General features: G+C 26.1%; 1 protein-coding gene across 2 annotated transcripts in view; it reads right to left on the reverse strand.

The window, feature by feature from the left end:
* The window catches only part of LOC114131530 (uncharacterized), a 39151-nt gene extending 23098 nt beyond the window's left edge, over window positions 1–16053 (reverse strand). Inside the window, exons 1-7 of one of the 2 annotated variants that reach the window (XM_050197581.1) lie at window positions 15747–16053; window positions 15180–15269; window positions 13872–13916; window positions 12251–12265; window positions 9074–9130; window positions 8236–8271; window positions 7623–7883 (exon numbers count right to left, since the gene is read on the reverse strand). In XM_050197581.1, the coding sequence (XP_050053538.1) occupies window positions 7714–7883; window positions 8236–8271; window positions 9074–9130; window positions 12251–12265; window positions 13872–13916; window positions 15180–15269; window positions 15747–15831 (498 nt within the window). In that variant the 5' untranslated portion in view covers window positions 15832–16053 and the 3' untranslated portion in view covers window positions 7623–7713. Of the gene's footprint in view, window positions 1–2507; window positions 2556–3890; window positions 3927–4054; window positions 4097–4526; window positions 4558–5746; window positions 5815–7622; window positions 7884–8235; window positions 8272–9073; window positions 9131–12250; window positions 12266–13871; window positions 13917–15179; window positions 15270–15746 lie in introns of those variants that run through there. The other variant, XM_050197580.1, reaches the window with a different exon arrangement.
* Window positions 16054–18339: the final 2286 nt, after the last annotated feature.

Raw genomic sequence — 18339 nt, forward strand, 5'->3', positions numbered from 1 at the left:
ACACCGATATCGGCAACCGATAATAATTAATATTGTCATGTGTGCAACGAGCTTAATAATAATAATAATAGCCGACACTAATGATATAGCGGAATACACTGTCTGGCCCGAACAACCAAAATTCCTTTTTATTACAATAATTCTTAATGGTTTATTTATAATTACGGTCTTTAGTTCAATTTAACTATTCAAATTTTAGTTGATTAATATTATATTATAATAAGTAAACATAATATTGCGAGGAAGTGATTATTTTTGAAAAAAGTAGGGAGTGTTTTCTAAATGTAGGTAGGCCATTAAAACTATCATGTTTATTTTATCAATCATAAAAGTTTGGGTTGCTGGTATACTAACAATATAAGTTTTACGGTTCTGGTTTCAATAATTTCAGTGTAGGCTATAGGTAGTGCAGTAACGCAATAGTGGAAATTAGTGTTGATACACAATCTGGCCACGATGGACCTTGTTGCCAAAGAGAATTGTCTTTAGTTGATACATCGTTATATATTCCTAATATTCCTTAAATCATGAATACGACTTACGAATTACCCGATTTATCTTGTACACTTGAAATATACGTTTGTTATCGTAATTGTAAGATCGCTGTACAAACAAATCATTGGAAAAAATAGTATTGTCTGATTTAATAATCATTATTATCATTATAAAATAATGTTCTAATTTCGACTTTTAAGCAAGTATATTATTCCGATCGGATACATTTCTCCAGAAATCTCTATTCTCCGTGTTTCTGCTGTATTTTTGATATTTAGGTTTGTGTGAGACTTTTAATCTGGTCTATGTAGGTATAGTGAATAGGTGGTATGTGCCTCTGCTACTCTTGCCATCAAATTCATAATATCTTTTTCAATACTGTCTATTCTGAAAAAATGGCCAAAGATTTTGATTACTATTTGGTTCTAAGCTATGGTTGATTTAATTACGGCGTCACATTTCAAGCATTCAATGCAATAATTAATATAGAAAATCATATTGATACTTCTGTTTGCCGAGATGTATAAAATGACACACCGTCGATAAGATTATCGTGATTGAGTTTGCGAAGATACTCTATGCTAATCCTATCTACGCGTCGTAATACTGCGGTAGACATTCGAATCATCTGATCCTTGCTTTTTATTGATCAGCCGTAACCACCGATCGGTGTGCGTTAACCTTTGTCTTTCTTTTTACATGATTTGTGTATAACATGGCCGCTTTTTAAATCCAACATCTCTTCGTTTTTTGATTTGCAAATATTTAAATATGTTACATTGAATCGATGTTCAAAATTACACATAACACGTTTTTATGAAATCAATAATAAGATTTTTTTGTAATTTAATTTTGGCAGTATCATTTTAGTGGCTGGTTATGATGTTTGGCTACTTTTTACTTCATCTGCCGCACGTATTTGGTAAAAATGCCAATCATAGTACATTGATTTCTGACAAGTATAGGATACTAACATTATAATATCTTGTATACCTAGCAGCTAGGTCCTAGCTGATTTACTTATTTTTTATTCTTGACCCGATGGTAAGGTTATCGACTAATTTAACATACTAGCGTTAACCTTTGTCTATCTGAGCCGGCCAATCATTGTATTTTGTGTTCACGAATTCTAATTTCATTAGTCATTGTTTGTCGTCTTTCGTGGTGACAAAGTTGCATTGTCTAAAAAAATTGTCATTGCTCCGTGTGTGGTTGTGTTGCTGCTTGTTATTGTCGGCGGAGATCACTAACGTGCTGTTCGAGACGTATCTTCAAGTAACCTTCGACGATTTTTTGTATTTAGTTAAACATAATCATATCTATGAGTATCTCTAGCCATTGAGTATTGGCGTGTAAAAGTTAGCTTTTTTGGCAATAAGTTATCTCACATATCAACACACGTATTCTAACGATTCTAACGAAATGTAAAGTTCCATGAGTTTGAATAGAGACAATGTCTAACAGCAATATTTTTATAAATACTGATTTTTTTTATTTTTGGTCCGATGGTAATGTAAGGTTAGGTTTAACTAATTGAATATATTAGTTAATACATTTGTTATAAAAACTTAAGATTTAATTAAATACTCATTCTAAAAGTCTGCACCTTATAAAATTTGATTGATATAATCGATATAGAGTGCTTCAATAACAATAAAAACAACATATGAAAAATCCAATACTATAATATATAAATGTAATAAAAAAACCATACTGGATATATGCATACAACTTCAGCAGTTTTTTTAATAATTATGTTAATTAAGTCTTTTGAGAAATTAATAATCAAATATTTAAAACCTACGTAGGTATCACATCGTAGTCACCAAAAAATGTATGCACCTGCAGATATTCGATCCATACTTACACAGATTTATACTCGTACATAAATAATAATTAAATATCACGAGTGTTCTGGTTATAATAAATAGAATCTAAAAAAATTAGATAGATATAGGTACCTAACATACATTATATTAACAATTAACTATTTACTTTTTTACTATACGTACTAAGACAAGATGTTAGTTTAGTTTTTTGTTCTGATTCGAGGAGTTTATCTATACGATAAATTAAAAATTTTTAAAACAATAATTATTTATTATTTATTTTATTAAATATTTAATTGTATAAAATAAATTAATATTCGTTAAATGTTAAGACCTTACCGAAATTGCCAAATAAATCAAAATGAATAGAAGTCTTAAGGGGATTGGTGACGGTGATTGCCTGTCTTTGTCTAACACACGCGCAACATAAGAATTCAAACGTATTTTTTGTCCAACGTACCGATTGATACAGTAAAGCGATAAGAATTCTGAAAACAGATTTGAATTCGTCGTCAAGTCTACTTGAGAACGGCCAGTCCACATTTTTTATATTAAAATATAACTTTTTAAATAATTGAAATATGACAATTTTTTAATTACTCGTTTGTAATATAATAATTTTAAGATTTTGGCAGATAATATCAAAAATGTGGACTGACCGTTCTCAAGTAGACTTGACAACGAATTCAAATCTGTTTTCAGAATTCTTATCGCTTTACCGTATCAATCGGTACGTTGGACAAAAAAAACGTCTGAATTCTTATGTTGCGCGTGTGTTAGACAAAGACAGGAAATCACCGTCACCAATCCCCTTAAAATAACAATAACTATTCTTATAGAAATAAGATAAACTTTCAGTTGTAGATAAAAATGTCAAATTGATAATATTAACAATCTTAATTTATGTTCCATGAATTTATTGTTTCATAACCTGACACGACAACTGTGATTTTCATTCAGCCATTGCTGAGTTTCAATTGGCTATTGCTGTTGTAAATTATATTAGATAATATTTGCCAATTCAAATAAAATTTTTATTTTTATATTCATTTTTAAGTAAATTGAATACAAAAAATATTCTAGTTATGGATATTAATAATTACATTATGTTATATTATAGTTATGAAAATAAATTCAGTTGCGGTAGCTATGATAAATACCTACTATATATTTTATATTGGGAAGGTTTAAGCGCGATTGATCAATCAGATAGTGAAACCATGTAGGTCCATAGGCGCCCGAAGAAGTTTTTTTAGGAGGGGGCAATGTTAGGATTTGTTGTATAATAAATAGTAATTTATCTGTAAACATTCAATTTAAAACATATTTTTGAAAAGCCATTGGGGGCAAATGAACCAGCTTGCCCCTCCTTGCGGGCGCCTATGTGTAGGTCATTAAACGTTTTTCAAGTATATTTTAACTGTATGTATTAGTTTTATACATTTTAACTACATGTATTTTTCAAGAAAAAAAAAATTCTTTTAAGATATTGTTATATATAATAGTAGGTAGTATTAGATTATTTAAATTAACTTTAAATAAATTATTATGATTTTAATAACAAACTTATTTGTAGAGCTCTGTTGGCAACACCCATATTGTCTAAAAGAATAGTAGAACAAATTGTTTAATTTTATAAATATATATATGATAAAATTGTTAATTGTATTTTTGTTAATAATTAAAAGTCATTTTAGAACTTAAGCAAATTATAGAGCCTTAATACCTACGGTTCGCGTAGACAGTAGTTAGAGTTTTTTTAATTTCGGTACCTAAAATTATAGGAATAAATTACATTATAAATTATTTTAACATATATATATATATATGAATTAATGTTTACTTTGTCCTCAATCTTACAGATTTAAAAACTACTGAATCATTTTTAATAATAATAAAAAAAGAGTGGTAAAGTGAGTAACGCTCTGTTTTATAGTAGGTCACTATAATGGATGTGTTAAATTTGAATCTAATGATAGGTATCATTGTATGCAAAAAACAATTCTGGACGGAGATAATTTGTCAGTCTAGGCTATAATTTCTAGTGATTGGTAAAAAAGGTTGTTTATGTTTTAATAACCAGCTGAACACTCCAAAATTAAATCATGTTTTAATGGCCTGAAGACTCTAACATTTAAGTTCCTTTATAATTATTGTAAGCCAAACGTATGGAAAATGTTGTATTAAATTTTCAACTCTTACCTACGTATACCAACATTTTTATAAACTACACCTACAAAATAATTTGGAAATATTCATTATTTTTATGTATTTTTGACAATACTTGAACTTCAAATACTAATGAAAAAAAAAATATGCCCATGTATTCTTATAATTTTTAAATCATTATAATATCAACTTATAAGTAACTTTATTAATTTTTCAAGTAAGACTAAGCCAAAAAGTTTTTATCAATAATTATAAAAAAAACTAAACAAAAACTAATATTTCAAATGCCTAAAAATAGACTTAAAATAAGCAAAATATTACGAAAATTTAATTATGTAAAGAAAATGCTAATTGAAACAACTTGAGAAATTATCAAGTATCTATGACTTATACTTTTTGAATGATAACATATATTGAAAATCTTTTGGGGATAAATCGTTATCGTTAAGCGATTTCGTAAAAGTTTTAAGTTCAGATGTCATAACATTTTTTTCGTATAATGACACTTTGAGTTTTCTCTATAGCTATTTGAAGAAAAACTTATGAAAAACTTATTGTTGAATATTTTAACCTTAGATATAGATACAAAAAAATTTATGAATTTTTAACTAAAAATTACTTGTAAATTTTCGCAATTTTGACATATTTTGAAAAAATGTGTACATCAAACACTTATAAAAAAAATTTTGATTAACGATTTTTGATTTTTTCTATCTACACTAAGGTCAACTAAGAAGAAACGTTGTATTAAATTTTCAAGTTTTTTTGGGTATCCTAATATTTTTAAAATAAAAATACTTATAAAAATTGAAAGTTGTGGTCGACTATAAATAACTCAAAAAAGCCGAAATGTTTTGAAAATTTAACTTATTTAGATAAAATTAATATTAAAATTTAGTGAAAATCAAGTTTTTACTGTGATTAGTTATTATTAACATATAAGCATGTAAAAAAAATAGATTTGATCGAAAACTGGTTTTGCGTAAAAATTCCTATTTTTTTGTCACTTTTTTTTTTATTTTTCCCGATTTTTTTGAAAATATACTGGACAATTTTTACTGTGGACCTATATAATGCACCAAGGATATTCACTTTGTCATCGGAAACCATCCCATTTGCGTTATTTTATTTATAAATAGTGTATAAGTGTATAACTGTACTCCATAAGTATAAATGTTTAGTGTTTACTAAAACAAAGATGTTCTAGAGGAAATACTATTTTAAAAATTTAATTCTTCTACTTTTCTACTTACCTTCAAGGTTTATACAACTTTCAAAGTCTTAACTTCCCTTCCAAATAACATGATCTGATTAATTTTTTCTAAAAATAAAAAGTTGACTATAATATTTCATTAATCAGTAAAGTTAATAATTATAATAATTAAGAACATATTTAATCGATTGGACTTTAAAATGTACATCACCCACTATTATTAAAAATATGTGTGCAGGACTGTAATAATATACTGACATTTCATTGTATTATATCAGTTTAAAAGTTTTAAAGTAATTGCTTGCAGATAACGGTTCCCATTAATACATATAAATAAAATAAGATATATAAAATTAAGAACATAATATTATAATTCTTTCATTAGGTACCGATGAACGAGATGGAGGTTACGTAGATACTTACACGCATTTATTTTGTGACAATGGTGATGAACAATTCGGTTTTCGAAAACAAAAAAGCTTTTATAACTGTCTAACCACTCTGACATATTTATTAAAAAACAAAGTATGATACTCATATTGCAACTATATGCAAGCAAGGTCGTAACTGGAAATTAATTTCGGGAGGGGTTTTAAGCTAAAAAATTGTGTTCTAATTTTATTATAATATTGTATACAGGTAATTTAGTATAGCGTACCTAACTACATAATATAACACGAAAAAAATTCGGGAGGGGGGGGGGGGGTGAACCCCCCCAAATCCCCCCTTAGATACTTCTTTTTATGCAAGGCACATTATGGTGTTGCAAGGTACTTATGTAATCCTTTTACTAATTGCGATTAATGAAGTTAACAAAATAATAAAACTTCCCACACACATAAAAATTTGCTGACGACATTTATATATTATATTGTGTAACAACACGCACAATAACATACCCAGATTTAGCGTGTACACATTGACAAAACTTGTAAAGGTCGCCAACCCACAGCCGAGATTCGAAAATCGGAGCATGTGGGATTTTATGTATACAAAAAAGGAATCAGAGAAGATAAACTAATATACGTGTTTATGGGTTAATTAGTTTGAATATTTATATTAAAACTTGAAAAAGAATAAAATTTACTTTGTGGCAAACAAATGCTACATGACATAAAATCTTTGCCCCAAAGTCACACCAAAAAAAAAAAAAAAAAACACAATAATAACATCATATTACGAACTTCTTGCTAATGAAGTATTACAGCGCGGCTCCGATGATCGGTTACCGGTGTACTTATATAACAATATAATAAAAATATATATATAATAATCAATTACCGGCCGAGGTGTTTTTGTAAAAAGAAATAAATAACTATATTACTATATATTATGTGACCACTTTCGGGTATGCCGTTGACCGTCATCCCTGAGACATCCTCGGTGATACGTTTGTTTTTTACTCGGGCATGTTGTCCCAAAGAGAGGAGGAAAGAAAATAAAGGAAAATTGCCGTTGTCGGGCGTACACACCGGACAAAATAAAGCTTACTTATGTAATTCGACGGTACATAAGTGTTATGAAATAATGATAAACACATTTTTCCGGTATATTCTATATTATAATTTTAATTAAGTTCTAATTAGTAATTAGCTCAGTGTCGCCAGTTGTATCCGAACTACGGGTACTAAAGGCAGCCGTGAAGTTGTGTATGCACGCCGATTATACCGATACCGATGTTGTCTTGGGGTTGTGTCAAAGGAGCCTGGAGGACCGAGAGCGCGATCGCATAATATAGTTTTATAATAATGGAAAAAAATTTAATTTTGATCATTACAATTGTAAAGGTAAAAATAACATATCCATTTTAGAAGTATGAAAATATTCAATGGAGTGTTGTAGACGTTATAACGATTGAAGTAGAATTAACAATTTTTAGATAAATAAACTTTAAATACATGTTTTGAAACACAAACCTTCGGTTGATAACAGGTACATTTAAAAGCAGCCAAATCAAATGTCTACTGTGTATTTGAGAGAAGACATCACTAAAATAAAAGACTTCAGCTACTTCATCTCCAACACTCGTTTAAAATAGCCTACAACAGTTATATTCAAAAAATCCAGTGAAGAAAAAAAAATTACTCTTATTCGACCTACATTTTTGTGGATGAGATAATTCCTGGCCATATTATATTTTTTTCCGGTTGACCGTGTTTGACGTTGTTCTTCTTCATCTAGTGTTCATGGAAATGGATAATCAGATAATCATAGACTTATAGAATAACCCACAGATAATTACTATTACTCATATTGATCGTTACTAACACGATTTTAATCGTTGTTATCGTTGTTGCTAGTGGCTAATAATTTCAATATGTTTATAATTTTGTAAGATTATATCTTTGTATATCTATGTAGAGATTTGTATTAATAGACAAATAGTTTACTCGGTCAAGATTGAATCTCAAAACTGCCATTGTTGTAAATTTTTATTTATTTAAGGTATTAAGGTTGTTTAAATTTAACTTGTTATTGAACTTAATTTTCTTATATTAATTGATTTAAAAAATATTACCATAGACTTACTGAATTTGTAAAACGGTATAAATTTATCATCAGCAACTAAATACAAAAATTTAGAACATTAAATTTATAAAAAATAATTGAAAATTATAATTTCATATTGTTTATTGTTGTTCAAATAGGTAAGCTATTCAATTAAGATTATACGTAAAATTTCGAAGACATCATGCTAAAGAAATTTGAGAATAAAAACTCAATACGTACAATTCAACACAATTTGGTTGGTATAGGTACATATTATTATATTAAAAAATATTAACGTTTTGTCATAGAAAAAAAAATATTAACATCTGCAATTTTTTTTTTATTATTATTATTTATTTAATATAGCAACAAATTGAAACATATACTATGATATTACGATAGTCGGCCACCTTATGGCAGTCAACGTATTGTCGTAAATACATAAAGCTTGATTCTGTGTACTGTACATAGTTTTTAATTTATAACGAAAAAAGGTGAAACAATTTATGTGGGAGTACTCTTTAAGGATAAGCACAGTAATTTTCCAGGCTTAAATAGAAAATAAAGTCTACACACACCTATGAATATTATAGCTGTCATTTCAGGCACATGGCACAAATCTGATTATTATTATATTACTATTGACCACCATAGGTGTATAATATTATATTGAAGATTTTTTGTACATTTATATTGGATATCATAAGCATTAATATACTTTTATATTGAATTAATCACTCAGGCGAAAATTGCATTTATTGTAATTTATTTTACTATAAATGTTGGCCGCCATAGGTAGTACATATTAACGTAATATTACCTAAGGTATACTATAAAATATATTTATATAATATTTGTATTATAAAAAATTACTTACAACAAAACTCGGTAATTTCATCTTCAAGTTTTTTTGTGTTAATTATGTAATGAGAAACTAAAGAAAAAATATTTAAACAAAGTAAGTTTCTTTTTTGAAAACTTTGGACATTTATTTTGATCAAATATCCATTGTGGCATCTGAGGATAATTTGAGTAAAATAATATAAATATAGTGTGACAATTAAATAACAAGAATATTTTTTAACGTCTCAGGTATATGAGAGTCCTTTTACGGTGTTTTATATGATTCATGCTGAGTCACGCACTAAATAACTTGCGTCACCGAAACGCGATGTATGATTACCCTGTGGCCGTGTTTAGTGTTTAGATTAGAATAATTAGATAAGTAGGTACTTCTTTTTACAGAGATAAAGATAAATACATTTGATAAATAAATAAATTTAGTCGAATAGATGGTCAAAAAAGGTGTTTCATAATTGTACTGAAATAAAGGTACATTGTAAAATTTAAAAAAAAAGTGTTATGTATTTAGTTGGTACGGGGCTCTTTTTTCCTATAGTCGGGGCTTTTTTTCTAGATAAGCTTTCAACTGTAAAAAAAATCAAATTTTAACTATAATTGTATACTCAAAGTAGCCTGTAGAAAAAAAAACAATTTGGCCTGCCTTAAATGTTGGCATCGCTATTTAGATCATGAAAATTAAGTTATTATCAAATTGGATATCTAAGTTGGAGATGGAAATCTCAATTCAATTAAACTGAAATTAACAGAACTTATCATCAACTTGACATGGAATAATGCAGCAAAAGCATAAAACGTAATATATTGACTCAAGACCCTCGAAGAATTCTGTTTCCTATATGGATTGGTCAAAATTGAATAAGTTCTCAATGGTGAACTACTGAACTATCGTAAACAAGATTTAATCATTTATAGCTTTACTCTTGAACATAATATAAGATTTTTTTGTGAAACATAAATTAGCGTTAGTGATAATGTAAAAAAAGTTTTGCATTAGCGTCTATCACTTAGAATTCTGTAACCCTATTGATTTTTCTGTGACTTAATTTGCCTATTGTCATGGGATAAAACTTTCCCGAGTGTAGGTTTTTACCCATACTGTCAATGATCTATAAAAGACAAACAAATACATTTAAAAAGGGTGCAGGTCAAGTGGGTAACGCTCTGTTGTACAGTTGGTATCTAGTCGCCCTCTTACATAGAATAGTTCACTATAATGGACGACGTATTAAATTTGAATGCAATGATAAGTATCATTGTACACAAATAAAGATTCTGAACGGAGATGATTTGTTAGCCTAGGATGTTTTTCCATTAGGTGATTTAGGTGATCAAAAAAGTGATTTATGTTTTAATGACCAACTGAACACTCCAAAATTAAATCATGTTTTGAAAATGACAGTTTAAACAACTGATGTATGTTTCAACTGTTTCTAGTTTTTACGACTAATCATAAACTATAAAAAAATCTACAATTAGATGATAGTAAATTGGTTTTACGAGTGAATTTTTGATTTCATAAAAATTTGAATACAGGATAAAATTTTTTTAACTGGCTAACTTTCAAGTTCTTTTATAATAATTGTAACGCAAACTTATGGAAAATCTAGAATACAATTTTCAACTCTTAGATACTTATATAACATTTTTTACAAATTTTAGCTACAAAATAATTTACAAATCTTCATGATTTTGATGAATTTTCGTCAATATTTAAACTTCAAACGCTAATAAAAAAAAATTGTGCTATGTATATTGTATTCTTATAATTTTTGAATCGCTATAAGGCTAACTTATGAGGAACTTTATACTACATTTTCAAGTATTTTGACTTGGCTGAAAAATTTTTTCGATATTTATAAAAAAAAAAACTAAACAAAAACGAATATTTTAAATGCCTATAAATAGCCATAAAAATAAGCGAAATATTTTGAAAAGAAAATTAAGTAAAGACAATTTCAATCTAAAAAACTGATAAATTTTCAATTATCTATGACTTATACTTTTTGAATAATAAAAAATATTGAAAATCGTTATCGTTACGCGATTTCGTAAAAATTTAAAATTCAGACGCCATAACATTTTTTCCTATAATGATGCTTTAATTTTTTTACAGGTATTTAAAGAAAAACTTATTGTTGAACATTTTAACCTTAGATATAAATACAAAAAATGTTATGAATTTTTAACTAAAATATGAATTGTAAATTTTCGCAATTTTGACATCTTTCGAAAAAATTTGAACAACAAACACTTATAAATATTATTAGATCTATTAAGATATTTTTTAACTACAATAAGATTTACTTAAAAGAAACATTTATATATGATCCTAAGGTTAGATTTGTTTACTGAGTTAAAGCGAAAACAGTTGGTTATGCGGGATAATGGGACAATGTCCATTCAAATCTGAATGTTTCAAAATCAAATTAAGATATTAATTTTATTGCTATCTATTACTTCAATATTTCTGTAACATCAATGTAACTGTGTATTGAAAATTTATACCACAATGAAAATACTAAATAGTAAGGTGAAGTTTTAAAACGTCTATATGTTCATTTTTCTCGTGAGACTTGAATCAGCCAAAAATAGTTTGATTCTCCACAATATTAATACCACTGCTCATACCATGCTTAAAATGAAACAGTTTTGAACAAGAAAACATTGCAGTATACTGATACGTACCATACATCACTGATATGGTACCTACTTCTGGCTATTTCCTAAGTTAAAAGGACCAATGAATGTGCATCACAATGAGGATTTTGAAAGCATTCAAAGAATATATAATATATAGTTATTGAAAATCCTATCTTCCGAAAATATTTGGGTAAAGTTATATATAATTATACATTTTAATTTTTTATTTTCATAATAAAATTATGAAAATTAAAAATAAAACTATAGATAAAATACATTAAACTCAAAGATGGAGTATTATGAAGGCATTAATGCATACATTTATGTAAATAAAAATAATTAATGAATAAAAAGGAAAGTTGTTTAATTGCCACATATATTATGTAGTTACATTCCCATATAAAAATGGCCATGATCATTAGATTAAAATTGTTGTGATGACCTACGACTAAATGATTTATTGAAAATTTAATACTAAAATAGAACATATAATAATAGTTAAATAGTCATTTCTTCGTAATGCATAATACTATCTGACAAGCATACTTACACTTATATGTAGAATCTGTAATAAAACACATCATTATTAAATAACTTCATATTTTATTTAGGCACTATTACAAAAATGTGTAGTAAAAATTCGATTCAAAATAGACAATAATTGATGAAATCAGAGTCAAAAATTAAAAGGTAGAAATACTATTCTGAAATAATTTTAATGACCAAATCAGCCAATTGTATCACCCAATATGAAACAACTGAACTATATAAAGAGCAAGATAGTCTAATAGATATTTAAGAAACCATTTTTAGCTCGAAAACTTATATTTCAGAAAACTTAATACAATTTGGAAGAAAGGAGTTATACAAAATAATAGTTAGGATTTGAAAATAATACGAATTTAAGAATGCTAACCTGCAGAAGTTGGAATGAGGGGCTCATCTTTTGTTGTACAAAACAAGAGATTAAAAAGAATGTGACAACTAAAGATGTCTATAGCTGGAGTATAGCTAAATGGCTGTTGAACTCTGGACACGACGTATTCACTAGATTTCTAGAATAATAATAAATTGCATTGTCCTTTATTAAGAAAAATGTTTGGATTGATCAATTTATAAGGTCAAAGTGTTGGAGAAGCAGCATAGAAAATAGGTATAATAATAATAAACAAAAGAAGATAATGTTACGCACAGAGAGTGAAAAGGACACAACGAGTTGTAAGTTCAATATATTACAAATTTAAATCCTAAAGAGCAGCATTTAGCATTAAAAATCATTGTTTAAAGTAAATTAGTATTTAGTTAAATAACGCTAAAAAGTATTTTACACATCGAAAAAATAATTGAAATCCAAAATAATATTTAAAAAAAATAAAAGATTGTATGAAGCTGTCATAAGATATTAACTACTCTTTTTAATTGATAAAGAGTAAATGAGAAAAATATATTAAAAATGTGGTGAAAGAAAATTTTAAAAGTCTGGGATTTGATATTTTGAGAAAGAGGTTATTCACGATGAAGTACAGTTATAAAACACTTAGACAATAATTATTATATCAATGGAATTAGGTGTATATACTGGGTGGTTCTTTTATCGAACACTTGTCCTTAAAAAAATTAAGTAATTAAAAAAAAAAATTACATATTTTCTAATTCGAATAAAACAACTTTTTATCTTTATAATTTTATACTTTTTTTCTTTTTTAAATGACATATTACATTTTTAATTTCGATTTTAATAGTGAAGCAGAATATTTTTCATAGTATGTTTCAACATATAAAAAATCAAAATTTGGAAGAGTAGCTCATGAATTATAAATAGTTTAAGGTTTGGTAAATGGAGATTTAATCTAACATTTTTCAGGGTACGTGGAGAGGTATGGGCCTCCATAAATTTTGATTTTTATATAATATTAAGTCATAGATGCATGTTGTCCCGTGAAAAAAGTAAGAAACTTAATAAATATAATGATATAAAATATTGTTTTGTTTTTATTAGAGATTATATTAATTTTTTTTCAAAAACATAATAGATTTTTTAAATAACGAGTTTCTTAATAACAGAATCACCCTGCTTTTGTATGTGTGTATGTGTAATGTAATTTATATCAACTCGAGATCTATAGGAACATGTAATCATGTTAAAATATAAATTTATCCTTATTACTTACTAAAAACGGAAATATAGAATTGTTCAAAATTTAATTTTTTAGTATCTATAAGAAAATAAGATATTCATTAAAAAAAAAAAAGATAATTATAAGTATTAAATCAAATACTAAAAATACTTAAAATATTATATTTTATGAATTACGATTTTTTAAAGATACCTAAGAGTAGTGCATTATTTATAGCCAAATTTAGCTATGTGCATCCCCATTAGACCCGTATAATTTGGGAACAGGTCACTTCCTCATCAGATATTTCCCTTCAAATTATTCACTGTATTATATTTTTCCGTTAAAAAATTGATATTAAAATAAAACAATAACCTAGCTTTCTTGGTAAGAACTTACAGTCGTTTTTTAATGCATGTAACTGCTTTCATATGTTTTTTCCTTTGAGAAAATCTTATGATATGAACTTTATAATTGTATAAAATTGGTTTTCTTATAAATTTTTTTACGGAGAAAATGATTGCACAGGGAAATATTGTGTCATTATAGTTTCATTTAAAATATTATTTAAATATATCTAATAATATAATTGTTATTGTTCTTGTGCCGTGTTGTAAATATCTATTTAGTTTGTACATACCTATTATTATGATTATTAGAATTTACAATGATTTTGTCATAAACAAAAGGTATCATTTCATTTTAGTCATACAATTTAACAATACAATTAATACAATCATTTTATTTTTTCATTTATAAAAATAATTATAAATTTATTGAACACTAATCTAATGTGTATAATAATGTGCTGTGTTCATATATTTAAATAACAAAAAGTTTTAATCATTGGTAGGTACCATTGAAATAAATATTGAAATAAATACCTATAGAAACTTTTGAGTGGTGGTGACAAAAATTACTATATATCAATCATTAGTAAAGAAAAAAATTAACCGATTGTTTATCAATATGTATAAATGATTGTTGACAGTTCAGTTTTTACTTAAACATATTTTATATTCATATTCAATTAAATGTTTAAGTAAGTGCTTATACTAAAAAGTAGACACATATACAAATTAACAAATAATAAAAAATTTAATTTAATATTCTGTTATTGTATTCAAAGTAATAGAAAAAAATACTTTCACGGTTTCTCATGTATTTTAATTTTTATGTGAAGGTTCTTTGCCTCATATCCCTTTACTCTTTTAATATCTTCCATAATATGGTTCTTGTCTAGACAACTTATGTGTAAGCATTTTTTGTTTATAAGCCACCTTTTATTTTATTCCTAGTTGTACGAAATACTTCGTGTCTTCGTACAAAGAATTAAATTACAAAATATTATAAAAATCTTACCTTCTGTTTTAGTATTGTCCAAATAGTTTATGTATAGGTAATATTTTTCTCTGCCACTTCTGCTACCAGAATAACTAATCTCAATTGGATCTAAAAAATGTGTTAGAATAATATAACATAGTGTTTATATAATTCAACTAACAACTAATATATTAAAATGTCATTTAGAATTGGATTTTATTAATTTTATTAGATTTAATATAACTTATAATCATTGTTCCATACAAGATTATATTGTAAATTGTTATTAATTAACAATAATTTTAGGTTTTTATCGACATTTTACATTTCACCCCTTTTTTTCTGTAACAATGGAGTTATTCAAAATCTGATTACTGACATTTTTAAATACACGAAGAAGCAATATTTTCGAATACTTGAGATTTTTGCGCTATATTTTAAAAATAGTGATGTGGTTATATTATAATATAATTCTGTAATTTAATTATCAACTAAAATTTAAAATATTTATCACTTCTAAATAAAACAAAAATACATTATACATACAATAAAATAATATTATCACCTATGTATAAGTATTGCTTTAGAATAAATAATTTTCCTCACCGTAATTAATACACACCATGGATACAATATTAATACTTATTATAAAAATAATGTATACACTTTTGTTAAAAATATTTGGAGCCATTTTTTATGAAAAAAATCACTTTGCAACAATAGTCTGTAAATGTTCAAATGAAAATTATATTATACTGATCGCTTTATTTAAGTACATGTATAAATTATTGTTTCTTATTGCCTTTGTTTTTAACCAACTGAGTACACTAAAACATATGAAATGTTATTGACTTATTAATATTTCATAGGATTCGAGTACAAACAATACAATACGAAAACAGTGTAGAATAAATTATTATCGATTATTTTGAACCAATGTTTCCTAATCTTTAAGGTACACCCTCCCCGTGGGGCGTATACTCATAACTGGGGAGTTTTGCTTTCTGCTCTCCAAACGTGTCCTACCAAACTTATCCTCTGACTAATGAGTATGCCCACTATGTTGGGTTCACTAAATAACGTATGACAGTTTATGAAAAATTATGATGTCGAGATTCTCGACTCGAGAATATATTGTTATGGTACATATATTTTGAAGAATAGCATGAATAATTTATAGTCACTAATGAACGACACCATTTTTTACAGTAAATTTAATTGGGACAGTGCACTAACACAAAAATAAATCCTATAATTGCATCTCTGCACATTCTTACAAAACTATTATTAATTTAAATTATCCTTCTAAAAACGATTCAAATCAGATCCATTTGTTTTCTTTTAGTTTAAGTATCTCTTTCAATCTTAAAATATTTAAGGGTTGTTTCAAATAATAAACTTTATCTAGTTGGTACTTTTGACAAATAAAACTATTATTTTTTGGTGTAACATAAAAACAAATAACCTTAGAAATTTGAAATTGTCATTAAATGTTTATGTAAGCATTTTCTGTGCATGGCATAATTTTTAAAATATTTTAATTCTTTTAAGGTAATTTTAAAATATAATTTAAAATAAAAAATCTTCTTTTCAACATTGAATTTGAGTAACGATGGGAGTTTTTTGTCGTAGGCACCTATTAATTTTTAGATTTTCAACATAATATGTTTATTGTATATAAGAACTAATGTTTCACTTTGTTATAAACACATGGTTTTTAACATTTGTTCAAAGATTCCATTGTAAAAATCGTAATAGTATTTCCTAACAATTGAAAATATGTGCGCATGTGCCTTTTTCATTTACAATTATCTTTTATTTATCTATTATACGTGGTAAAAAAAACCGATAAAACAGCACAGTCCTTCAAAAAACATTTTGCTTTCATTTATTTTTTATTTTTTATAATAAATAATAATTTTTTTAAAATAAAATGAAAACGTTATAAGTGAAGAGTATAAATAAATATTATTTATTTGATTTTATAAAATTTGAAGATAGTCATTTTACATAATAATATACCATTAGAGATATTCGCTACTTTGCTAATAAATATAAATTTGACCTTGAGAATTGTCGTATAATAAAAATAATTCATTAAAATACTAATTATTATTATTACAATTACAAGAAATTTGATTCAAACAAAATTTGAAAAAATATATATTTTTATTTAGATTCTGTCTTTAGTTTGTAATGTACTTCATCAATCAAGCAATTATCTTTAGAAAAATTAAATTTGTAAAAATAGAGTAAATACCTTAAATTTGTAAAAAAAAATATAAATACTTTTAAAAACAACGAAATGTTCACTGTTATAAATTAAAAAGCTATTTGTTCTTTTATTTTATTATGATTTATTTATAACTTACTAAGTATAATTTCGACAATATCACGTTAGAATAATAGTAAGACATCTATATTAATATCCCTCCCACTCATAAACAACAAAATTCGTATTAAAATATATTAATAATTAGAAGGTTGATAAAGTACTTTCTGCTTCAATTTATGCTTTGTAAATATTATTTTCATTTATATAATATATAATACAACAAGTAGTTATGAGTGACAAAAAATACATAAAAGTGAATTTGTAAAAAAGAAAAGAAAATAATAAGAAATTACTTAAGGAATGCACAAAAAATATTCATGATGATAGCAAGTAATACAATTTATTACAATACATTAGAATGTAACTTGCATAATTAAATAGTAAAATATTGGGATGTTCAACAAAAAATTATAATAGTAAAATGTCATACAAACCATGAATACTAATCAACGGAATATTGATTAGGATTATTTATAAATTATTACAGCCCAATAATATTGTAATAATAAATTAAACTGTTACCTATTTAAACAAATGCTATTTTACTCTTTAGTTTTATAAGAAATGTTTTATAAGTACAGATAAATAGGTTTGTATTAAGAATATACATTTATTAATGTAATACTTCCCACATCTGTGTTAGATGAACACAGTGATTGATTCTCTGAATTTTCTTGAATGCGGGGCCCTCCAAAATTCTAGGATATAAGGCCTTTAAACTTAAAGGCCCAATCCGCCCCAGAAAGTAGCATATAAATTGTATGTAATTATACTAACTAAAAATAATGGAATTGAATTTTAATTATTTAATATTATTTAGGTTATTTAGCTTTTAAATATTTGTAAACAATAGTAGAAAATAAA

Source organism: Aphis gossypii, chromosome 1, assembly GCF_020184175.1.
Source record: "Aphis gossypii isolate Hap1 chromosome 1, ASM2018417v2, whole genome shotgun sequence".
Classification (NCBI taxonomy): domain Eukaryota; kingdom Metazoa; phylum Arthropoda; class Insecta; order Hemiptera; family Aphididae; genus Aphis; species Aphis gossypii.